Raw genomic sequence first — 26,256 nt, 5'->3', positions numbered from 1 at the left:
AAGCTGATATTGCAAACACAGTAGAATCTGAGTGAATCAGACTACATTGCTACCTTGTGCCTTTCATCCTTCTGTTATGTGCAGGAGAAATGGGTGACAAAGGACAGAAGGGCAGCATAGGACGGCATGGAAAAATTGGTCCTATTGGTTCAAAAGGTATGTTTAATTCAATTGTTTCTCCGTTTGTGTTTCAGGTGAAAAATGTGTGATCATTTATGTTGAGAAAAGTTTAGGGGTTTGAAAAATGGCTGACAAGTCTCACAGTTTTACCTTAGTAGGAATTTTCTCACACTGTAGTCAGCCAGGTCACTGAGATCTCTCAACCAGTTACCTTTTGCTGTGACAGCAGTATATTATTCTTAAAGCACTGTGAGTATCCTAGTTTGAGGGTAAATAAAGAACTTCACACTATCACACAAGTGTGGACAGTTTAAGCAGTGGGAAGATGTGCTGTACTTTGACAGACTTTTAAGAGCCAGAAGATGTGTTTTCTTATGTTGATTACTCCATAGGCTTCCTATGTGACTTTGGTTAAGTCATTTGGACCAGTGTTTACCTAATCATGTAGATTAAAAATTGAAATTTAGGTATATCCAGCCCTTTGCCTTCTACAGCATCTGACTATACTTGTTCTGTGAAGTTCATGAATGTCAAGAAGTGTATATTGAGTTCAAGTTTCATAGCTTTGGCTAGCCTTTGTTGTGGAATGACTCAGACAGAAAAACCTTTATTTTTGCTTGGGCATATTTCTACTTTCCATATTTAAATTTTACTAGAGAAAAAATAGATAAGTACTAAACGAACTATTAACAGAAAAGGCTGCATTAACATTATGTATTTTTTCATGTCTTCAGGTGAAAAAGGAGATAATGGTGACATAGGACCACCAGGTCCTAATGGTGACCCAGGTAATCCATAACACATCTTGTTTATGTGAAAGACTTTTCATCACTAAAAATGCATCTGTTTACATACTGGGGGAAATAATGAATGATTTTTAATAGGTACTGTGATATTTTCAAATGACTTAAAATTATTGAAGTTGCAGCAGCTGCTGGACTTGTGATGTATGTGCTAAAACAATGTATCATACTTTCTCAGAGGAGTAATCTCTCCAGAAGTCTAGTGGAAGGTGAAGTCAGACTGTCTGTATCATTTATCACCAGGGCAAAGGGATGTCTCTGCATATCTCACTTTGTCTTCCAGTCAACATGAAGGAGCAGGTTGGATTCATGGATTCCTGCCCCTTCATGGATTATAGTTATTAGGAGCAGGAGATTGTCAAGAACACAGATCACAGAATGGGTCAGGTTGGAAAGGACCACACTGGGTCACCTCGTCCAAGTTTGCTCAAGCAGGGTAATCCCAGAGCACATGGGTCAGGATTGGTCCAGACAGTTCTTGAATATCTCCAGTGAGGGAGGCTCCACAGCCTCTCTGGGCAATCTGTTCCCATGCTCTGTTACCCACACAGTACAGAAGTTCTTCCCCATGTTCAGGAGGAACTTCCTGTGCATCAGTTTCTGACCATTGCTTCCTGTCATAGTGCTTGGCAAGACCAAGCAGAGCCTGGCTTGGTCTTCTTGTCACCTCCTCTTCAGATTCTTATATGGAGGTATATGGATCTTCCAGAGCTATACAGCTGTTTAGAGAAACAGCCTAGCATAAGAAGTGCAAGCCTTGCAAGAGTGGCAGGTTCAGATTTGACTGAATTCATCTCTTCCTGGCAGGGTGCACTGCAGGTACACAGATTAGATTTCTCATGAGAACACAATTTGTCACTCTGATTCCTGAGCCAGCATGCACCTGGCCAGCATGCACAGTTTTGCAGGGCGAGTACCCTGTGCTTCTTAGACTGACTTACACAACTGAGCTGAGTAATTGGGTAGTCCAATGCACATTTTAATAATTACATACAGAACTGCAAACCATAATAAATGTAAACAGTAATTGATCCTCATTTTGAGATTTGTGGTCAGAGATGTGACAATTACCCTTTTAGTACTCACATTCAGATTATCTTTGTCAACCAATTAACCAATTTGGGTTAATATATGATTTTCTATTGTCTAACTTTATTCTAAATTCTGTACTTTCAAAAACAGAAGTGCATTTTGCAGGTAGTTATGTGCATTATGTGATTGGAAATGGGAATTGTTGGAAAATGTTTTTAGTTTAAAACTATTGTGGATTTTTTGCAGAGAGTATCTATCTGTGCTTAGGTTAGTGCTAATTATTCGGAGCTGAAGATTCATAGGAAATGAACTGAGCTGTTCTGCACAGGTTGAGACATCCCTGAGAATCATATAATGGTTCAGGGTGGTGAAGGCTCTAATTTTCTGTCTGTTACCTCTAAGACAGCTTTCTCCAGGGCTGCCACGCTGGGCCTTTGCATAAAATTGTGGAGATAATTGTTGAAATTAGGGAGCTTTTTGATTTGGGCTATCTATATCATTTCACAGGCATCCCTTGTGAGTGCAGTCAGCTAAGGAAGGCTATTGGTGAGATGGATATTCAAGTAGCCCAGCTGATGACGGAGCTAAAATTCATAAAAAATGGTAGGTGAATTTCACCGTTGTCCCTTCCTTTTGCCTCGTTTGTCGGTGCGATGGCTCGCACAGAGCGCCCCGTTCCGCCTGCGATGTGTGAAGCTGTTCTGGGGTGTGCAGAGTTGGTTTATGGAAACGCGAGTGCTCACTTTCCAGCACTGCCCTCCCCCGCAGCTGTCGCCGGCGTGCGTGAGACGGACAATAAGATCTACCTGCTGGTCAAGGAGGAGAAGAGGTACAAGGAAGCGCAGCTCTACTGCCACGGGCGAGGAGGGACGCTGGGCATGCCCAAGGACGAGACTGCCAACAGCCTGATTGCCTCCTACATCAACCAAGCTGGGCTCACCCGGGTCTTCATCGGCATTAACGACCTGGAGAAGGAGGGGAACTTCGTCTACTCGGACCGGTCGCCCATGCAGACCTTCAACAAGTGGCGCAGCGGGGAGCCCAACAATGCCTACGACGAGGAGGACTGCGTGGAGATGGTGGCGTCCGGCGGCTGGAACGATGTGGCGTGCCACATCACCATGTACTTCGTCTGTGAATTTGACAAGGAGAATGTCTGAGCTGCCCTGCTCTTTCTTTATCCTAGGAAAAGTGTTACGAGTTACCGCGCGTTTATAGAGCACGAGTGGAGTTTGGCAGGAGTGCAGCATCAGAGTTGTACAGCTGTAAATACAGTTTAGGTATTTAGAATATCAGAATTTACCCTTCAGAAGGGAAGAGCAGTAATAAGGCATAGTTTGGTTGGCTTTTTTTTAATGTAGGAAAATACATCTGTTTAGATAAAAATGTGCTTTTGGGCTAAATTTTGCCCTTACAACAGTTAACAAATGTGATTACATGACTGTAAGAAAAGGCAGAATTTGGCCTCTAGTTGTTAGAATCATTAGAATTAGATTCCTGATATTCTTTTATCTTAGTAAAATTTTTAGTTAAAAGTGCTAATTACTGGTAGTGCTACAGGGATATTTTGGCAACAAGACAAATATTTTGTATACTTAATAAGTGCAAATATTGCTGTAGGTTTTTTGAGTGTTACAACTCTTTTATTTTATTTTTAATAGCCAAAGCAAACCCGAAAGTCATGATTCCTACCAATTTTATAATACTTCTTTATTAAACTGTTCACAGATTTATAGCCAAGAAGCATTTAAATAAACTGAATTTTAGTACTGAGGGAGAACAAAATCTAGTGGAAGGTGTCCCTGCCCATGGCAGGAGGGTGGAACTAAGTAATCTTTAAGGTCTCTCCCAACCCAAACTGTTCTATGATTCCATGATTCTATGCTGTGATGACTCTTAGAATTTAGTATTTAGAGAGGATTTCCATTCAGATGGTGTTTTGTGGTTGGCTAAACGTAAAAGTAGCAATTCAACTTTCTGCATTCCTTAGTTGAAAAGGATTCAGTGCATGAAGCATTTCAGACCCTAAATAATTCCCTGAAGTAAACATTTCACATTTTTTGAAGATAACCTGCATGTATCTTGTTACAAAACAAGCAAAATACCACACCTCCACAATTTAAGGCAGACTTCATATATATGCAATTAAGCTCATGAAAACACATTAGCTATCAGTTCCGTTTAGTAAGAAAACAGCTTATATGTTTATACAGATTGTTAAAATAATCCCCTGAAAAGCAGAAAAATTTATGCAATTTTCCTGATTATGTATATAGCAGTAATAAATAACTTTGCACAAATAATTTATGTACCAAATTTACGATTGCATGTGATGGAAAATGTGATGTATATTAAAAAAACTCCAACAATACAAAACCAGCATTATTTTACAAAAGAAATGATAAATTACTTTAAATCTTCCCAGGATCCACTTGCATGCATCTCACTGTTAGGCATAGAAAAATCTACAAAATCTCTGGCTGTGTTTCTTTAGGAGTACCTTGCACAGTGTTTTAAGATGATTTTTAAGGATAAATGATCCTCGCATAACATTCTGATCAAAGTGCATATCTGATCATTATGGCAGATTGGCATGTAGGATATCCACAGTGGATATGGCATGTGGTCCCAGAGAAGTCCCTACAACAAGGAAACCAACTCCTATCAACTCTGCTCTGGCATGTAAACCATCAATGACCATACAATGCTGTTCATATCCACAGACACTGACATTATTTGATTTATATAATCAAGAGAACAAACTCTTTTGCTTGCTGTATTTACTCTGTAAATCTCAATTCTTTCTATATATATATATGTTTGTTGTTAATTTTGAAGATCACTAGCAGTACTATAGTATCTTATAGTATTTCATTATCAGCCCAGCTCCAAAGCACTCACTCGAAATGAATGCTTTATTTTCTTTTAATAAAGATAGGTATGATACCTGTGTGTTGGTCATTCTTCCAACTGCATATCAAAATCTATTAAATAATGTGAATTGCTTTCTATGCTAATATTCAAGACACTATAGAATTTGCAGGGAGCTAACAATTCCAGTAGAGCAATTTGTTTAGAGTAGTGCCTTTTGAATATCATGATTGTTTCCTGCCTGCCATACAAATCCTCAGAAACCCTTTAAATCTCCAGCATACTTTTGTCAAATCATTGTTGCTATATTAAAACAGTCCAAACATGAGATACAGATATTTGAAGCTCCCTCATTATGTGTGCTGAAGTTGCAGTTCTACACCTAGGTTTTGAAAGTTTATGTTGCATTGTTCAGTTTCCTCAGAAAGATGAAAAGAGGCTTTTTAGGGAAAGGGGAAGCTTTTTGAGATGCCAAATGCTCTTATTTTAGCTGAAGCCACACCATGTTTTAAAGATTGCCTTGATATCTGGAACTTTTAAACAGTCTCAATTTCTATTATAGTTTAGGATAAAAAGTAAAAGCAATGGAAAAAAAACATTTATTTTTCCTAATTTTCATGGTTTTCAGGATCCTTTTTTTTTTTTTTTTTTGTTTTGCATTGCTTAATATGTGAGATAGAAAATAATTAATTTCATTGTCAGATACCTGTACACAGGCTGCAGCAGCCCTTATTTCACCATTTGGGCAAAGTGAGCAAGGCTAGTGTGTAAGGTCTCTAGCTGCCCTGCAAGTGGCAACAAGAGCACATCCCCTTTGAGGAACTGGGTGAGAAATGATGGAGGCATTGGAAATAAATGAGCCCCTCATAATTTCTTTCACCCTCTAGTTGCTGACGCCTGCAGGTACAGCCTTGCTGGAGGCAGAAATCAATGTTGCATGTAGTGCTCAGCCTGCATGAAGCCTGCTGACATGCTTGGAAAGGTTTCCATTACTCTCCCTGGATTTTGGAACTATTGTTTTTTTAAAAAATGAAATGAGTGATACATTAATTTTACTTGGGGTGATTTCCATGTACATTAAAACCTGCAGTTGTAATATAATTGCTCATTTTGTGTAGCTCTGCAGAAGCCTTTGGAACAGGTCTGCCTGCCAAGCACAGGTGTTTCTCAGACTATTCTTACATGCTCTATTTTTGATGGATAATTTTCCCTCATAAATATATCCCCATAGCCCTTATTTATTTTGTTCTCAAATAAAGGGCATTCTGTGGCATTTTTAAAAGCAACAATAGCAGGGATTTTTAAATGCAGTCACCCATTCATGTTTTTGGATTACTTCTTCCCATGTAATGTGGATTTCATCCAACTGTACTCTGCACCTTTAGCTGCTAAGGCTGCATGTTGTAGTATTGATGTCAGGGCAGACGTGCACCCCTGTTCTAGGAGAGGGCTTGGTGAAGGTGAAGCATTTGACTGGCTGAGTCCAAGGGGAGCTCCAGTGCCTGTGAGAGCTCTGACTCCCTGTGGAGATCTTGGGAGAGCACTGGATCATGTCTGGTCCTGAGCACCATCCAGATTTGCCACTCCACAACCTCACTGCTTGGTGGGAAGTGCTGCTCCCACTTGCCTTGTTATTCTGTTCAGCTCCTGGCTCACCATCCCTCATGAACCAGCTGCTCCTCACTGTGCTCTGACAGCTGACATGATTATCCCTGGAAATATGGGTTTGTTACAGGTTTGTTAGCAGCAGAACTTCTCCCTGACTGTGAGTTTTAAACATCCTTATATCACAGGGAAGAACTGTAAAAAAATTAATATTCATATGTGGGATATAGAGCATCCTTATTCATGCAAGTGAAATGGAGTGCTTCATTTCATAAGCTCAGGAAATGCCAGTTCAAATATGCTTCACAAAATAGCAGCTGGTTGGACCTTTTGTTACAGTTCTTGATGAAAAGCAAAAGAAGATGATATTAAAACAATTTTAATTGTAAAATATGATGAAGATTCACATCAGCGGAATACTTTTGAAGCAGACATATTTCAAGATGTTTACTTTTAGAATTTTTCAGAATTTCCAAAAGCTTTTTTTTGATCCATAAAGGGATTTGATTTTTATAATATTGTTCATATGCTTTACACCATGTCAGTAACAGTGATCTGTATAATGTTTGAAATATTTTACTTTATTCTTTAGGTCTTTATTTCCAATGGGAACAAGTTACCTTTTTGAGACTTCTGTTTGCCATCTGAAAGACTGTGACAATGGAATTGTTTTTTCCTCCCGAGCCTGCTATGACACTTTACATGCTTTGAGTGCAAAAAAATAGATAGTTCAACTTACATTACATAGAAGATATTCTTACCGTTTTTGAAAATTGTTCATTTAAGTATTATGCCATATAACTAGCAGTTTATGCATTATTCCAAATGTCCAAACCAATCATTATATATGATAAATTTTGAAACCTGAAAATCTTAAAAATCTACTTTCTTCCTAAATTAAAACAGAAATTTCTCAAAGCAACGAGTAAAGCAGAAATTCAGGGTTTCCTCTAGGTCTATATCCAGACGTAGTTTTTGTGGGAAACTCAGTGACTTGTGATGGCAGAATCAAATCCTTGAGTAGAGAAGTAGAGAACAATGCAATTATGTGTAACTTTACCCTTTGCACTTTCTGAACTGCATCCCCTTAGCCTTTGTTGGTCCAAGGGTAAGTGTCTTTTCACTGGAGATTCTGGTTTTCAATTTTTGGCTTCCCCGTGGTGCCAACAGGTTCATCAACTCCACACGTCTGCCACACATTACAAACAGATGGGACTTTTTCCACTGTGGAGACCTGGAAGTTCTTGTAAAACTGGCTGTGATGGGAAAGGTATTGTGCAAAACTGGAGCTGCCCACTCCCCTCTTCCTTGGGTGCACGTTCCTGGCCAGGGAGAGTCAGCCCAGCCTACCAAAAGAAAAAATGACCTTGCTATTGTGGGTAAAAAGAAACCAGAGTTTTAGGATTCACCTAGGGAAAAATTGTGCAGTGAAGGATTTTGACTATTCACTTTACTGAGCAGCTGTGAGAAAGAAGTTTGGTTTTAATTTTGCTGCAACAGGAGAGTACAGACTGTGTGAAGTGGGAGAAAAAGGGTTTGTGGAGAGGACGCAGTTGTTTGCTCAAGGTGTTTTTCCAGATGCAATTCTTCTGTTAGCTCAGAACTTTTCTGTTGGATGAGGAGGGAATCCTCTCAAGAGGGAGAGCACAAAATGGAAAGGTTGGAAGAAGCAGTGAGTGGATGTGCAGAACTGGCAGTGAGTGGGATGCCCATGAGGCAGAATGTAAATGTTACCTCCAGCCATTCTCCAGCTTCCTGCTAGGGAAATGTAATTATCTTGCCCTTTCCATCAAAATGTCTCACTATAGCTCTGGATGGGTAACTCACAAAAATAGAGTGAGGTGACCAATTTAGCGTAACATCAGTGCCTAAATAAAGCCCAGTTTGGGTCTATGGACAAATAATAGCATCCACCACACTCTGGGTACATTAATGCATGAAATCACAGGGGATATAATTAAGCACTGCTACTCAAAGGCTAGCCATGTAGTATTGATGAGCTTCTGGATATTCTTTACATATAAAAGTGTGAATGCTGCCAGGAATTCAGCAACAGAAGGTCTGGTGTGCAGCTGAGCCATACAGGTGTTACCATACTATCATCTAGTGGCAGTAAGAGTAAAAATGAAGGAGCTGAGTGGTGTTTTGCTTCTGCTTGCATCTGTTGCCATGTTGCAATCACTGTATTGAACACCTGACTTCTCAGCTCTGATGTCTTTAGTCAGTTTTCCTCTTCTTCTTTTCTTTTTTCTTCATGAAAAGATTATTTTGAATTATTACGAAGAGACATGCACGGATTTTAAGTCCAATTCTCAGGTGGGAGTTTTGACTAAGAAGTGAGAAGCGTGCCCAAATGAGCTCAATTATCATGCCTTGGAGTGAAGAAAAAGAAAACAAGTCAAGCTGTGCTCTGCAGGCCAGCATCTAAATTGCAGGTGTAGATCTTCACCTGGCATCAATCAACTCCAGTGAAGCCAAGTTGATTTATACCTGCTGAGAATTTGAGACAGTATTGTCATCAATTCTAGATCTATGCTTATTTTGGAAAGAAAGAGAGAGAAGAATTTTGATATTTATAATTTATTCTGAGCACTTTAAATATTACTTAGAGTCTGAGCCACTGCAAAGGGTGTGTCTCCCATGAAGATTTCTGGGCAATAATCTATTTTGAGACAAATATTCAATGTAAAATAATTGAAGTAGGTCCATGATGAAGAACTTTATCTTTGCAAGCACACAAGGGGTATGATGTAGATCACAAAAGAAGCAGTAAAAGCATTCAACACAAAGAATAAATCCTCTATCATTTTATAGTCTTCTGTGAAAATGAAACCTTTGCTTTTTGCAGTATTCAAAAATTATCCATAGGAGAAGACAGGGTGCCATCTAGTGCAGAAAAGATTTGTTGCATATCTAAAAAACCACAAATACAACTTTCTTCCTGCTTTATTCTTTAGTATGGAATGAATTATATGATCATTCTGCAAGAGAGAAAGTATGCAATTTGTTAAGTCCACTGTGTTTGTAGAACACAGAAATAAAAGAAGGTATAATTTCCTTATTATAAAATGTCCTGCCATTTATACCCTAACTTATACATGCCAGCATCCTTTACTTAATCCAACTCCCTGCTTCTTCCCCAGCATTACCAACCTTCTGTTCTACATAAACAATTCTAATATAGTAGCTTTTCTAAATATCCCAGCTGGGTTAGCAGAAAACTTACAGTTTTCTTGATTCAGGGAATTCCTTTTCCATCCTGATTTTTGTCTCTGAAAACAACAGATAAGTGCTGTATCCCTTAAACTTGTGTTGCAAAAGTGTAAATGCATTACAGCTGATGTGTTGACACCATGCTTAACACACAGTGGTTACATTTCACTTAAAAAAATATTCTTTGAGACTACTGTCCTGGTTTACAGAGTGCCCCCAGTTTCCTTATTGAAGCTTATCTTCTTTTTGTGTCTGGTCAGACCCAAAGTGAGGTTAATTATGTATGTTGTTTATATGTTCCATACTGTAGTTTCTTGGGAATTGATTTGAATGTACAGTAGTTTCAAATCATAAGCGACTTAAATAGGATTCTTTGAAAGTATGGTTTTAATTGTTGACAAAGGCAAATCTCCTGGGATTTGCCGTTTTTAAACACTTTATGTAAAAATGTGAGTGGGTAGTAAACAAAGATTTCCCTCCTCAGGAGATGGCTGCAGTGGGAACTCACCTGCTGTTAAACAGCAGAGGGACATCTTGGAAACAGGCTCTACAAATTTCTGACCACAGGAAAAGACTTGATGAGAAATTGTGCTTTCCAGGCACTGAAGACTTGAACTAATATTGATGGATACTATAGGAAAACAGCCTTTCTGCTGGATTGCCCACCACACAACTCACCTGCTCTGTGATGTCCAGTTGATGTTGTGCTGGCTGCAGGTACAAGGGACCATTAGATCATCTCTCACCCTAGAAGAGAACATTTTCCACCCATGTAATTTGGAATCAGCTTTGCTGTGATTTGAGTGTAAATGATATTTGTTCATATTTGTACTTAATCCCACACTGATCCTATGCCTTTCCCCTCCATTGCCGAGTTCACTAATGAGGGATAAAGAAAGAATTTTCAAAACCACTCACTGTTGTCCTGACTCTCCTGGGAGCAAGACAAGCAAGGACAGAACTGGGCAATAGAGTCCTGTGCATCCCACTTTTTCTGCTGGATGAGTTCTGCATGTTTATATTTGCATTTATACAATTTATTATACCTTTTCCCACCTGAATGTATTTTGCTTTCCTTAATCTTTACTTGTTTATGCAGAGATGTGATATAGGGAGAAAAAAAAGACCTTTTCTGCTGTTTAAACAAGCAATGTATATATGTGAATGGAGACTACAGATAAATGCATTCACAAAAATCCATTTTTAATAGTGAGTAGGCAGGGAAAAATCATTTGTCATAAGATTACAGAGGGGAATATTTAAACCTGTTATGAAATTTTTAAAGGTCTTAAGGAGTGTGATAATGATTATGCAGATTCAGTTTATTGCTAGGTATGTAGTGAAAATGAAAAGAAATAAAAAAAACCCACAGTGGAAATCAATATTAACTAAGATATTATGTATGAAATTAGTCTTGAAAATAAGAAAGTAATATTGCATGTAAAAAAAGTATTAAAAGGTAGCAAACATGGAGCATAATTAACTGGGTTGTTCCTTACTGTTGAAGGTTTTGGTGAGTCTATTTTACCTTTAGTTGCCTTGAATTGTCCTTTTTTTTAAAAAAACATGTCTTTAAAGTAGGTACTGTTTTTTGGCTTATTCTTACAGATTGCTTTGCATGATCTCTATCCCTGCTTCACTACCAGTCTTGTGATGGAGGATGTTTACCTGCTGTGACATTGTGTAGGGTTTACTGTCCTGGCAGAGGCACTGCAGTGAGAACCTGACCTGGTAATTTGCTCAGCTGAGGCCAATTTTGCATCTCTGGGGCAGAGCCAGTGGATAAATTTGCTGAATGTCTTGGATGTCCTAGGGTGCCTAACAGGGCACTAGGCACCTCTGTATGAGGCAGCTGAGTTGAGTCCATCATGATGATCAGTGCAGCCTTCTGGGTTTGCCAGAAGCCTTGGCTGAGGTCTGGTGGCTGGGAGCTGTGTCCTCCAGTATTAAACATCAGCACTGTCAGTAAATGCATCTCAGCTAGTCACACTGTCTCTCTGGTCTGTGGGGAGAAATAAGTGCATTCAGGATATGATTCATCTGTCTTATTTTAGATGTCTAAATTGGGATAGGAATGTTCCTTGTTCTGACTCTTCATTCCTTTCATTTGCCCTGAGACCAAGGTGACAAGCTAAAATGCAGACATTTCTGACTGATCAGGTGAATCCTACCCATCAAATCTCAGGAGGTTCCATCACAAAATCCCCATTATGTGGAACTGCCAATCAAATTTTCTTTTGCTGACCAGTGGTGCTTGTCATGTAAGGTTGTGAGGAGAGGCTGTAAAAGGTTTTGAAGGAGGTGTGACATCCAGCAGAGGAGCATGACCTGTGATGGGTGACTTGTGTCACACGGTGGGTCTGGATGCCCCTTTTATCATGCAGCCCAGTGTGGTTCAGGCTCATGAGTCACACTCGGAAAAAATCAATGCTCTGCCTGCAGAAAATAACTCTCCTTTCTTCCTTTCTCAAACTGGCAGTTATGATCACTGTGTGAGAGGAAAGCTGAATTAGTTCTTCTCTTTCTTGCATGAGAGAGAGAGACAATGATGGTTGCCTGGCATTTTTTTCCCTTCCCTGCAAACTGTGATGTTTGCCTTTCCTTTTCTGTGCTGCAAAGCAATAAATAGTACCCCCAGGAGAGATAATGGACACCAGAAAGAAGAAACCATGAGCACAGACATGTCAGAGATCATTTCAGTGACTTCCATGCACAGATGTTCTCACTTGAGTAGTTTCAGTAGCAAAAAACTCAACAGAGAAGCATGGTGTGTGTGCTCCAGAGCCCAGAAGAGAACTTGCCACATTGAATGTTTTAAAATGATTACTGATTTCCTGCTTGGAAATGAAAAATCAAGCAAATGTTTCTGATCTGGGGAGCAGCATTTGAATCTCCTACATCATGCACTGTGTGTGGTATCCCCTTTTAAGTGTGTGCTGGGGTAAAGTGTCCTTGTGAGGAATGTGAGACATCCTGTGGTCCTGTCTCAGCAGCCAGTGCTGATCAGCAGAAAGGGGGCCAAGCCTGCAAATCCAGCAGCATCACTGGGTGCACAACTGCATTGTGACTACTGAGAGGACAAATGTCTTGTGATGCATCATGAAAATGCTTTGCTGAGGTGCTGGTTATATAGACAACATATTTCTTTTTAATTTGACTGAGTAAGCTTTTGTATGCTGTGATGACATAGGAAAGGCCGAAAGATTCACTCTCCCAAGGTTAATTGCAATCACATCGTCTATGCAATTAATTTTAACAGGGGAAGAGAATCACAGGTCAGAAGAGAGAAAGGGCAGGTTAAAAAATATTTAGATGAATTAAAAATGTTCTAGTCAGCAGGGTCAGGTGAAATCTGGTTGAAGGTTGCCAAAGGAGTTGCTGAACTGTTAGTGATTGTCTTCAGATGCTTGTGGAGGATCAAGAGGTCTCATAGCCCTAGAGAACACTCCAGACAGTACCTTTATTTAAAGAAAAAAAAAATACAAAATAACTCATCAGGCAGATTAACTGGTTTACCAGAGCAAATGTCTAAACAAATAAGTGAAAGCACCAAGTGGATCATAAAGTGGTGGAAATAATAACTGTGGATTTGTCAAGAGCAAATCATATGAAATCCTCCTTTACATATTTGGCTTCTTTGCTGATCTGGCAGATGTAGAAAAACAGCAAGATGTTGTATTCTTAATGCTCACATGTCAAATGGGATGGAGCTTTGATTCATTGCTATAAATTGAGTGTGCTGATTAAAAAAACTGCTAAGAAACATTATCAGTGCTTTGGGGTAAAAACTAGAGGACATTTGAAGTTAGAGTTCTGTGAGATTTATCCTGAATGCAGTTCTACTGAGAATTCATGTTGTTTTCAACGACATAATGAAAAAGTGAGGAGGACTTGAAGAACTGTGGAGACAGTGTCATGTTAAAAATTCATTTTTACTGTATGAAAAATTGCCAGATATTAACAAATGAAATGCAATAACAGAAAGGGAAAGGTATTGTACATAAGGAAAAGTGACCAGACGCCCCAGAATACATGAAAGACAAAAGAGGCTTAGAGGTTTAGGATTAATGTCAGTGCTAAATGGCAAAAGATTTAAAGATTTTTTTGTTTATCAAGATATTTCAGTCTGGGGTATACTCATAAAGGACATGGAAGGAAGTTAATTTATTTTCTGTTGTATATTTGGGGTCTCAGCTGGAGTAATGGGCTCACTTCTGAGTGGTGGATACAGGCAAAGTGTGGGGAATCCAAAGATGAAACAATAAAACTAACATACAGCTGGCAAATGTGACCTGTGTAATGAGCACAGTTTGATCTAGAGAAGATTAAAGTAAGGAAGTATGTGATACAGTTATGTGATGATGAAGAGTAAAGACTCTTTATAACGATGATAACTGATTATTTTCAATGTCTGCTCATTATGTGGCATAAAAAATAAGTTAATTGTGAAGCCAACAGGATTTGATTTGGATACCAGAAAAAATCTAACAAAAGGGACACTTAAGCTCTAAAACAGATTTTATAGTGAATCAGTGCTATCTACCTATTATTGTTGCTATTACTATCATACTTCTGTGTTCTTCATGGAAGTATTGCCCATTATTTGCAAACAAGTCTTCTTGCCTTATTTTAAAGGCAAGATAGCTGAATCTGATTCCTTCCAGGCCCATGTGCCCAGTGCCATGGTGCTACAGCTTCTTTTACTGGCAGAGTGTAGTGTGGCAATGCTTGATAATGAATGCAAAGCAGAACTGTGCAAAAAAGGATTTTGAGCTTTCTCAGCCAGCTGTATGCTGGTCTGGCTGCCTACCTGTGCCTGCCTAGCACAGGAGCACAATGGTGTTGACTTCCAGTAGCTGTGAGGAATTTGTTGATTTTCCCATCCCAGCCCCTTGTAGCTCTCATTTGTAGCTCAGGCTCCTTTGGGCCAGTTTAGCACCAAGGGCAAATCAAGTAATAAGAGCTGAGCTGCTGTGTCTGGTGATGTTGTGCTGTGCTCCTGCCATGGTGCAACACAGGTGAAGGCAGCCAGGAGAGTGTGCCCCACAAAATATGCTGTAGGCATATTGGGCAAACTTACACATACAATATCACTCCAAAATAAGGAAACATAAACAGTTAATGTTTGGCATTTTAGAATCAAGATTAAATCCAGGGATTCTTTGCTTCTCAGTGATATAGCTTTGCTTTGGGATCTCCCATAATATTTTCTAGACTTTGATCTCCCAACAGACAGTCTCTAGCAGATACTAGAGTGGCAGCAATCATAAAGTAATTATTATTTTAAGGCTTCTAAGTAATGTTTTTGAGAGGCTAAATTGAATTTCATAGAAATATAAGGGTAGTTCTGTTGGAATGAGTTGTTCAACCTGAGTATTTGTTTTCTAAAGTAATGTCAAAGAACCCTTGTAAATGTTCCAAGTAGAGCTTCACAATATTTAGTTTTGCTGAAGATGGTTCCAACTAGCTTTATCTGATGACTTTTGGTGCTTGTGTGGGAAGAGTCCATGAAAAGTTAGTCCTTTCTATACTATGGTTGCTTCTCACAAATCCACAGTGCTCTACTGTAACTCATCCCTCCTCCTGCTCCATTCAGATGTTTCTTACCTGTTCCAAGACTGCATGACCCTATCCCTTCTCCCTCTGCCACTGCCCTGCTCCTTTTCCCACATTGCCATGTGTCCTCCTGCTCAGGAAGTAAGTGATGTATGGCATCAGCTGTTGGACTCAGTCAAAAGAAGAGTTAGAGTTAGTACAGGAGATGTTTTTCTTAGAAGGCTTCAGTGGGCATCCCAATCTCCACATGGATTGCCCTGTGCTCATCACTTTAGTTTATGGCCTCCAAAATGATGTTTGGGCAACTGATGATAGAAACAATGAAAGTAAATTAGTCTCTGGTAACACAGTAAATAGGATTCTGATTGAAAAAATGTCCCAGCATTTCTCTAAATCTATTGTTTGCACCTCTGATGCAGACAATGTGCTACAACAGAACAAAAATCCTTTCCTAGGATAAACCTTGGCTATCTCAAAGTTGAAGCTATGCAGCCAAGGATTGAGATCCCCTTTTGCCCTGTGGTTCTAAAACAGTCCTTCCTATCTGGTCAAGTGGGAATCTGGGGATCATCCCTACTAGTAAAAGTTATGGCTGTGGTAAGTATATGTTTTTATAATATGACTCTCCAATAAAAACATAATTATTACATACTTGAAGGAAATATAATTTTTGAAAACTTGAATTCTACAGTCCTTTGTCACCTAATACATGCATCTTATGTTTTCCAGTAGCTTGTATTATAAAACTTGTAGATAGCAAAGCAGTTTCTTGAGTGGATGTGCAAGTGCTTTTTGAAACTAACAGTTTTCTTGGCTGCTGAAAGGGCAGAGAAAAAGTTGCAGACATACGAAAGAAGTGACCCATCATAGTCTGGTCATCACAAAGCACAAAACTCAGTATTTATATGACTTGCTATATGTAAAAGAAGATACAGAAAAAGAGTAAACTTCTGTTTCTAGGTGAAGATCAACAAGTGTTTTATAGACCACAAAAATTAAGGTTCTCACATCCCTGTGAATTAGGTAAGGATCTAATTTTCCTTGTGGGAGAAACTAAGGTACAAAGACATAATCAGATCTACCAACCATATCGTTGCAATCCTGTGATAAAAATCAGAATAAAGTCTGAAAACCTTCAGCATAGTCTTTTGTTTTAATTAAAGATGTTTCCTAAAATAAGTGGTTCTCAGCAATTTTAGTAGATGTACAGGTTGAAATTCTGCTAATATAACTCATTTAAATTTGTACTGAATGTTTTAAAGCTTGGAAATTAGGTTCTTGTCTTCTAAAGATGGGCACAAACAGCCCACAGCAGAGCTCATAAAAAGAAAGTTAATTTTTGCTTGCCAAAATTTTCACCTTCCTGTACTTTAGCATAAACTATGGGTCACTAGTATAATCCCCCTCTTTTTATGCACCTTTGAAGCAAATGGAATTATGTACTATAAGAGAGAGTGCTAATGAAAAGATGAAAAAATATGAAATCTCATGCTTATACCCATGAAAGAAGGGAGGCTTAATTCTTTAAAATTATTTGTAATTAAAAGATTGTTTTTATGGTGCATTACTGAATCATTAAAAATCAAAAGGGGAAAAATCAAGTTAGATGTTAGAGAAGTGGCAGGTGGCTGCTGTTAGTGGCAGATGTGTATCTTGGAACTGAACTCTTTGCAAATGTCATGTGAAATAACTGAATTTATTAGAAGTAGGAATCGCACACACAGAAGCTGATGACCCTGAGAAAACATGCAGGCAGAGGTGGGACTGCAGGCTAGAAACCCTTCCTATCTATTCAAAACCTGTGAAAATGCTCTAATAGATTTGGCTGCAGCTGCTGCCTGCCCTATTTATGCACAGAGCTTCTCCCTGAGCAGAAGAGGCAACATGGGACAGGCTGTGCCCACACCTTGCAGGCTGACACAGCTGACAGAGGGTGGGGTCACAGCTCTGGAATGGGTTCTGAGGTGGAGCAGGGTGCAGCTCCTATTCTGGGATAATGCCAGCAGAGTCTGTCAGAAAGGGCAGAGCTGGGTTATGTCTTGGCAGCAGGAGCAAGCAGCCCTGCTGCTGCAGTGGCCCTGCTCCACAGGGCAGCACAGGGCAGCTTTGCAGAGCAGGAGTGCCTGCCCTGCCCTGGGAGGAGCCTGGAGCTGCTGCTGGAGCTCACCTGTGCAGGCTCCTGCTCACAGCATGGCTGCTCCACCATGGATGGGCACGGGCAGATGATCATATTTAACCTGTAAACTAATTTAACGGAGCTTTTCTTTCTCATGTGATCTTCAGGTTCACTTTTAAAGAGTAGGAACACGGGGCATACCAAAAGGTGATTTTTTTAAAGTGAGAAGTGTGTGGTCATAAATGAAAGCTGTGGTGCGGGTGCTTTCTGTTTGTTTTACTTACAAGTTTTCATAAATCATTAAATTTCTTTTTTTTTTTCTTTCCTTGATAAACATTGTTTACTTCAGATGTGATTTTTGCTACCTCAGAAGAGCTGTTAAAGGTATAGTAGACTGATGCTCAGTTTGCCCAAGACTAGAGAGTTTGCACATAATTACAAAAAAAAAAGTAGGCTGGATGAGACAAGAATCAAGGTGTGCATATACAAAAAGGTAGCTCACATGTCTAGTTTCATGTTGGCATTGCACAGAAATTGTCAACTCTACAATTAATGTTAGGATTTTTTATTCATGTTCTTTCACCTCTCATATTTGTTATTCTTGCATCTCTGCTTTCCAGGTCAGACAAGTTAACTTTGTGTACTCTCTATAAGCAGAGGTAAGATAGGATGTCAACCTCTCCTGAAGATTGTGTGTGGTCCTGGAGCTACACTGCAAGCTTGAAACCTTTGGTTGTCATCCAATACGGCAAGAAACAAAAGTTTCTCAAAGAAAATGGAACCATTAAGTACATAAAGAGTGAATGATTCTAGAGGGTGGATCAATAAGACACAAAATGATGACCAGTGTAACAATCAAGATTTTGAAATTGCAGATGGAGTGAAAATTTATGAGCTTTAAACTTATATTCCTCAGCTGTTCACTTCAACTGTGAAATGAAGCAAAATGTGGTGAGTAAACTTCAGTAGAGGATGTACTAATTATTTGAACCATATTTGTGTTCTTGCTCCAATACCCCCTTTCATTTTTTGATAATAACTGTTTCAGTTACACTCTTCTTCTTTGGATAAGAAAAACAGGTAAGTATATCTTGGGGTATCACCAAACCTTTGAGAATTGCTAAGTGAAAAATAAGAGAAACAATGAAATTTCACAATTAACCTCCAGTTGGCCAGAGGACTGGCAGGCCATTGCAAAACACTTCCCCCCCCCCCCCATTTAAAACCAAATCCAACTCAAAGAAAAAAATTCAGGAACACAACAGTTAGTATGAGGGATAATGTATAGAAGACAAAATAGGTAAAATTAAAATTATTTTTTCAATTTTTTATCCATCTTATAAAAGAGCATCTGTGAAGCAGTATTGCCAGCAAGATGAAGATCTGGAAAGGAACACTGGGAATGTCTGGAGAGCTGAGTTAGCAAGGAACTCTTTGCCCATGTAGCTCAGAGAGCTTGGGAAGCTGCTGAGGATGTTTGGTGCTGTCTGTGGCACGTGGAGCCAGCTGGCTGCAGAGTAAGGCAGTGGCTCCAGAGGGTTCATCTTTGTTGTATTATCTTGATTTCCAGCTATCCAGGGAATTGCTAAACCTTAGCAGCTCTTTTATGAGCTTGGATGGTGGCTGAGAGCTCTGCCAGACTGCTTATAAAAATCCCACAGAGCTCAAGAGATTAAGCAGCCAGGAGCTGGCTGGAAAAAGCACTTCAGCAGCCAAGCACCCAGGAGTTGGGCAGTGGGCAGAGTGACCACAAATGAGCAGATTTTCCTCAAGGATTGCCACTGAATTGGCATAACCCTGCAGAATGCTTTGATCCTGCCAAATCCTTTATTTTCTGATGACTGTGGGGGAATTTCTGAGAAGTTCCAAATCTAAAACAAAGTACCCATAAAAATCTTCACACATATGTTCCAATTTTTCACATAATGCAATGATGAAAAGTATAGGCAGAAATGTTTTATTTTGTCCACTGAAAATGCAGACCTGCAGCTTTTATTCACTCTCCTGTTTAACTGGTACGTAAAAAAACTCTGTGAAGAGTTTTGTGTATATCTGAGGACTTCTTGTGGTGCCACAAGTCTATTCTAAAATGGTCCTAACAGCCAGGAAATACTCATTTTTTCCTAGTTTGCACTGAAATATATTAACTCTGAAAATTTTCCTGAGCTTGACAAATGGCCATGGTGGTTATCTCAAAATACAGGTGCATTCAGACTGAAGGTCTGCCACTGAATAATTTCATTACCCAAATTTAGATTTTGGTGTGAATGTTCAAAATTATAATTTTAATAAAATATTAATGGTCCAAAAATTCAGATAAAACCAACCAAATCTTCAACTTTTTTCCTTAACAGATCAGGATCCTCATGAAGACATTTCTCTTTCTTCCTTTTTTAAATTTTTTTTTAAATTAAAAAAAAAAATTTAATGCTTACTATGAATCTGTTTTAAACCATACGTATCTACATTGAAAGACAGTCACATAATCTACATTTAAATATAGCCACATACTTTTTTTCTCAACAGTTTTTCAATTAAACTTTTTCTTTCATATCTAAAGGTAAAGAAAGCTCAACCACTCCCCTTTTCCCTAGTCTAGTGGTTTTCTGGAAGCCAAATTAGTAAGTGAATGCTATCCTTAAACAAGAAATAAATCTAATATTAATATTTTCAGGTTTTGATTGCATGCAAATTCTTTGAAAGAAAATTGGGATATATTCTGAGGTTTTTGATTGCTTTGCAGATGTAATTTGATTTCTGTTCCACAACCTACACATGTAGCTCGTTCTCCATGTTGCCATGCTTTCATGTGCTAAAAATATTACTTGCATTTAAGTTTAGAGACTATATATATCTTTCTCTTAGTTAAAAACAAAAGAAAACTTATATTCTCTATATTTTTCCATTTCCAGGTGTGATTAATCCATTACCCAGCTGGGAGCACCTGGCACTATCTGTTGTGAGTTAAACTTTGCTGGAAGCTGTGTTCTTTTTATACCACTTCAAGCAGTATGTTTGAAGCAACATAAAAGATTAGTTTTGATACGAGGTAAAAGACTAGTTTGTGAAAACTTACTAGACTTCATAGAGAAACAGCTGTTGGATCATTACATTGTATAGTTAAGGCCACAGATATGCTCTTTTCAGGAGAATTGGATTTTAGAGTTCATAGTTGGTGTACTTAAAATCTAATGTTTGGATAAGAATAGTGTTGCAATAGTTATGTCTTATCAAGGACAAGATGCCAGTGAGAATGAAGAGAGAGGAAAGAGCAGCTGATTTAATTGCTTTTCATCACATCTATTTTATTCAGCATTTGCCATCAGAAGGTGTTTTGAAGATCATATCTTTTGGCTATAAGAAGAAAAATCCTTCATATAGGACAGACCAGCAACAAGTGACCTTGAAGAGAACCATTTTCCTGACAGGATTCCTGAGCTGCATCTGTCAGAGCAAATGCACCACCCTCAGGAGAAGACTGTGGGATCAGTGCAGGGCAAATGTGCCTGTGTGCCCCTGTCCCCTTTGTCCTCTGGTGGCTCAGCTTGAGCACAGCCTGGCCCACCAGGAGCTGGGTACCACCAGGGTTTTCCACAGCTCCCTCATCTTGGTTTGATTGGATTTCACCTTGACTGACAGATCTTCTCCAGCTTCACTGCCAAGGAGTGTTTTGTGCCTGGTAAAAGGAACTTAATTTTAAAGAAAATATAAACCCAAACAACTCAGGTGCTTTGAAAGAATTAGCTAAGATTTTTTTTTCCATTGGAGGTAATACCTCAGACAGACCTTCATAGATGACATTATTGTGAACTTTTCTGTTTGGTCATTCAGATGAGATGCAGTATCACTTCTTCAGTTGTGTGATAACTATGGAATGCAAGTTCTTTATTGTGTTCACACTATTTTGAAGCAGCATCCCCTTAAAAAATGGGGTTTTTTTGCATTTTTCTGTAAAATGCAATGTAACATATGACATTGTGTTTTCCAAACTTGCATTTTAAATATCACCAGCCTATTTAAATACCACTGAAGGTATATTCTGAATTTTTTATTATATGGAGATTTTTTAAAAATCACTTAAGAATTAGCCATTTTATACATTTAAAAATTAATCCTGAATAACACTGGTTTGTAATCTAGTTTGATTTGTTCTATGCATGTATATAGTAGCATGAATTGTGACATGAAGTATGATTCCTGTAGTCCACTTTTTTTGCATACATAAGAATATTTATATAAAAATACTAAATTCTGGTTATGTAATCATATAATTAAAACAATATAAAGTAGTAAAGCTCTAAAAAATTAAGTAAAAATTAAGTTGTAAAATGGCCCTTATGAGTAAAATATTTCTGCTCAGAATACTTTGTGTGACAGATAAGTGCCAGAATATCTATTTTGTCCAGACAAATAAGATAGAAACAAGGTGATATAGAAACAGTAAATAGGAAGTCTGCAGAAAATACAATGTTTAATTCCACATCTTTAGAGCCATTAGGACTTTTATTCCTTCCCAATAATCACAGATATTAAGATCTCATGCTAGAAATGACCTGGTTTTCATAGTTGTTCTGCTTCTTTCTGGATCATGCTACTGTTTGTGTCTGTGATGCAGTGAGTAATGCTATCATTAAAAGTATTTATTTTTATTTAGTACATTTCCATTTTCTGTGTTTCTATTTAATAAAATTTTTCTTTACTGATCATAGAATAAGAATGATTTTGTTTGTGTAAGGACAAACTTTGTAAGTCACTGTTTTGCTAATCCAAATGACACATTTTAGGTGTTGTCTTTCATGTAAGGACATGTAAGGGTCCTTAGAACCCTTTTCTGTGCTGACTGTCCTATTGGAAAGGAGTAAAATTGTTGAGGAAATCTAGATAAAATAGGAATCTCATCGTGAGTGACATTCTAGTGACAAGGCAAGGGAAAGGCATCTCCACACAACCCCCAGCTGAACTCAGATCTTCACTGTCTCTGCTGCTCCAGGAAGCTGGCTGCCCTCCCAGTGCTCCATAGGCACTTCAGCATCACTTAGGGAAAAAGCTGTGAAAAAGAAATACAGAACAGAAGGAATGACTCACACAGAGAAAGAAAGGCCTTATATTCCAGGGAGGTCTTATCAATTTTAAAAGCTTATCTCCTGTTCACTGCAAAGTGCTCTGTAACACCCACCCCAGAACCTGGTGCTATTCAGGGCATTTGACACGTTCAGCAGTTAATCCCATGAGGTTTTAGTATTCCCACCACCTTTGTGGGTCTGACCCTATGTGCAGAGCACATGTGGAAGCCACCCAACCTGTCCAGCTCCTTGGGGCAGGGCAGGTGGGATGGGCAGCAGGAATTAGGAAGGTGCTGTCTGGCTCCTGGCTGCCCCAGGTGAAGCTGCAGGCAGGGATGGGGCTGGCTGGTCCCCACCCTGGGCTTGCTGAGGTCATGAGGGCATCAGTGCTTGGGATGAGGGAGGGGAGAAAACTTCCATGGAAGCTGCCAGTGGCTGCTCTTTGCCTTTTTCCCTGACCTGCTAAGCCATCTCTGCTGAAGGGCTGCCCAGACCAGTGAGTTTATAAACTACCTTAGTCCTGCCAGGGTTTGTCATTATGAATTACTGGGGACCCACTGAAATCTGCTTTAAAACACAAAAAGGAGAGGGAAGAGGAGGAGGATTTATGGAAATACTCTTCCCTACCACATGTTACATTGGAAAGGAAAATTGCCTGCTTAAGAAAACACCTAAGTTTTATTCAGTCAAGTTGCTCCTCTGGGAAATAGTGACGATCAAAGAGTTCTTTTCTTTCTTTAATACAGTAATTAATTTGTCACCCTGCAAAGCTTTTCAGAGCTGATCTTAGAACTGCCTGCTCTCATGTGGGGTGCTGTAACAGAGTTCAGCTGTTCCTGCTCTGAGAAGGCAACAACAGGGCTGTCAGTAGCAGCAAGATAAAACCGATTTTTTCACCAGTGAGAGTAATGGTGCTCACAGCAGGCAGTGAATTTGAGCAAGAGCTTTTGGAATTTTTATCCTGAAATTCTGTGCAAATAATGAATAATCTTCCCAAATGTACAGACAACTTTGTTAGGTCTCTGTTTTGTCAAGTAAGTCAAAACAGTAAGATTTATTCAGTTTTATGATTGCTCTGAAGAACCTCAGAGTACAGAAAAAATGGTAAAGACCCTCATAATCTTCATACACCCTTTGCTGCTATTGCCTTAGGGAAATTGGAGCAGCAAAAACATCCAGTGGCCTTTTTTTCCTTCTTTTTCTGAACAGTGATAGACTTAATGGATTTCTACAAAGCAGAATTCAGTAATTTGAATTAAAATTCTGATTAACCAATAAGCTACATTTGTATGCAATCAATCACTTCCCTGTGAAATTAAGAATTCTTTTTTTTCATGAACAACATTAGCTAGCTGGCAGATCTTAACCTGAGAAAATTAGTTTAACTAGTTTAGATATCCAGCATGAGCTGTTGCTTAACTCAATGAAAGATTGCATGGAAAATTTGGTCAGATTTTATTGAAAAAGAATACTGCAGAAATAAAGTCTGGCTATATACAATGTTTCTTGTCTTCTGTTATACACATTTCCATGGATAAGCCTATCCAGACAACAAAACCTTTTTCAAAAATTGTGTTTTAATTGACCATTTACAGACATCTATTCTGGAACTGAATAAATCTGGCCATGAAACTCCCACTCTGTATACTTACATATACACATAAATGCAATGTATCAGAGTAGACATCAAAAAAATAACTATAGAGCAGAAGTTAAACCACAGTGATTTAGTGCCAGTGTGTTAGTCCTTGTGCTGCTGTGCTGGAGATGGGTGGTGCTGTCACTACCTGCAGCATGAGGAGATGCACAGCAGTTTTCAGGGAGAGGTCAGACTCAGGACAGAGCTGGCAGAGCACATTCTCTCTCCTGTCAATAAATTAGTGTGTGCAACTTATGTTTGTACTGTTACATGCATTACATTCAGTTTTCACTTCTAGTAAGTTGAAGTGATGTTACACGTCCTTTTTTTGTGTCTCAGTCTTCTGATAAGGATTTCACAGTGAGCCCAAAGTATTTTTAGATTGTCTATTTAATTTGAATACAAATGAACATACTTTATCTACTGTGTCTTTTTTCCCCCTCTACAGTTACATTGAAATTGGAATTAAAAAGCCTGAGGGGAAAAAGAAAAAAATGATAGTAAGTGTTTAATTATGAATACTGCCAGTTTAAATTACTATGAAAAAATACCCATTCATTACTTTATGCTTGTATAATTTATGCTTAACTGTTAATGTATGCTATTTTAGGGAAGAGTATGATATGATAATAATATCAATTTACCTGAGATTTGTTATGTAAAATTTTGCATACAAAGATAATGTTACTCTATCCTATCTTTCCTTTGTCCTTACTGTGCAACTATTTAAACATCAGTTGGCTGACAAGAAATATTTTCAGGAATTAAGAGTAATTATTGCTCTCACATTCTTTGCTGTAGAGTGTAAAAGTATAAGTTCAGGCAGTGTAAACTTTAGATAGCATTTAGCGATTAATGACAGTGTCATGACATTGTTGAGATTGGAGGTGACCTCTGGAGGTCATCCAGTCCAAACCCCTGCTCACTGTGGGGACAGCTAAACAGGTTGCTCAGTGCCCTGTCCATTTAGGTTCTAAATGCACCCAATGGATGCAGACTCTGCAATCTGCCTGGGCAGCCAGCTGGTGTTGGACCAGCCTCACTGAAAAAAAGAGTTGTTCTTTCATATCTGATCTTGCATGGTTTTCATCCCAGCTCAAATTGATGCCAGATAAGTAAGATCTTCTCATTTTTTTGCTTATGTGGAGCCAGAGACTGATCAAATCACATAGGTGTTAAGTTAGCTTATTTGGATTTAAACTGGAGGATAAGAAACATTCAAAATTAGAATGCAAGTACACTAAATCATAAACCTAAATCCATATGACTTTATCACACAGAATAATTGCCCATTTTCCTAACTGTTTATTTTTCAAACAGATAAATTTTAGTTATGTGTAATTCATCTAGTATGGATTACAGGAGTTTTTATGACAGGATTGAAACAGATAATACAATGCTAAACTTTCCTTTCATAGTGATTTTTGGCAGTTTGAACTAGCTAGCATATGCACACTTGCATTGTGACATCTCTGCTGTATTTATTATTATAATAGCTTGTTACAGCCAGGGACATAACAGACAATATGGAATGCTGGCACTAATGAAGACCCATTTATATCCTCCAAATATAACCTAAGTGGTTCAAGTGGCTTATGCTGGAATTTAAGCAAACCAAACGGTGGACTATTTAAAGATTATGGGAGGCCCTGAGTACTGTGTGCACATGCAGAGTAAATCTGTTTAATACCTCACAGAATTAACCAGGTTGGAAAAGACCTTTGGGATCATCAAGCCCAACCTCTCTACAATGACTCTAATCTGTTCTTTCTTTTGTCTTCTCCCTCTACAGAGAAGGCAGAGTCCAAATAACTGGATATGGATATTCCCATGTCCAGTGTTGTTGTATAGTGTAGCCTCAGTGTGATATAGTTTGCACCACAGACTGAGTTCCTTTGAGCAGGCTTAGCCATCCATTATCATTCTGAACAGGATCTTCTCATTCTCCAATATGACACTAAAGACAAGCAGGAGTGGATTCATAACTGTTAAAAGGGAAAAGCTTTTGATAAATTTCTGCATTTTTAATTATAACTGGATTTTTATTCAAAATAGAGATTTACAGTAGTTATTATCTTCCTCTGACATTGCTTTGATAAAAAAATATAATGAAAATTAAATGGCTTTACTGAAACTGTGCCATTCTTACTGAGAACAAACAAACAAATAAATGAAAAAACAAATAAAGTTAACATTAACATTAATCCCACCTAATTTCTTGTGTAAATAAGAAATATA

At 38.6% G+C, this 26,256-nt stretch overlaps 2 protein-coding genes across 3 annotated transcripts in view; one reads left to right on the top strand and one right to left on the bottom strand.

The window, feature by feature from the left end:
- COLEC11 (collectin subfamily member 11) overlaps positions 1-4,900 on the top strand; it is a 36,976-nt gene extending 32,076 nt beyond the window's left edge. Inside the window, exons 4-7 of one of the 2 annotated variants that reach the window (XM_079298459.1) lie at positions 85-156; positions 855-908; positions 2,463-2,558; positions 2,724-4,900. In XM_079298459.1, coding sequence (XP_079154585.1) covers positions 85-156; positions 855-908; positions 2,463-2,558; positions 2,724-3,115 — 614 coding nt within the window. In that variant the 3' untranslated portion in view covers positions 3,116-4,900. Of the gene's footprint in view, positions 1-84; positions 157-854; positions 909-2,462; positions 2,559-2,705 lie in introns of both variants that reach the window. The other variant, XM_079298458.1, reaches the window with a different exon arrangement.
- The window catches only part of EIPR1 (EARP complex and GARP complex interacting protein 1), a 242,999-nt gene that overhangs the window by 196,551 nt on the left and 20,192 nt on the right, over positions 1-26,256 (bottom strand). The window lies entirely within an intron of this gene.

The sequence above is a fragment of the Erithacus rubecula genome (genome assembly GCF_903797595.1).
Source record: "Erithacus rubecula genome assembly, chromosome: 2".
In the NCBI taxonomy this organism is placed as follows: domain Eukaryota; kingdom Metazoa; phylum Chordata; class Aves; order Passeriformes; family Muscicapidae; genus Erithacus; species Erithacus rubecula.
Note: the sequence above shows the minus strand (reverse complement) of the source record. Positions and strands in the feature narration are given on the sequence as shown.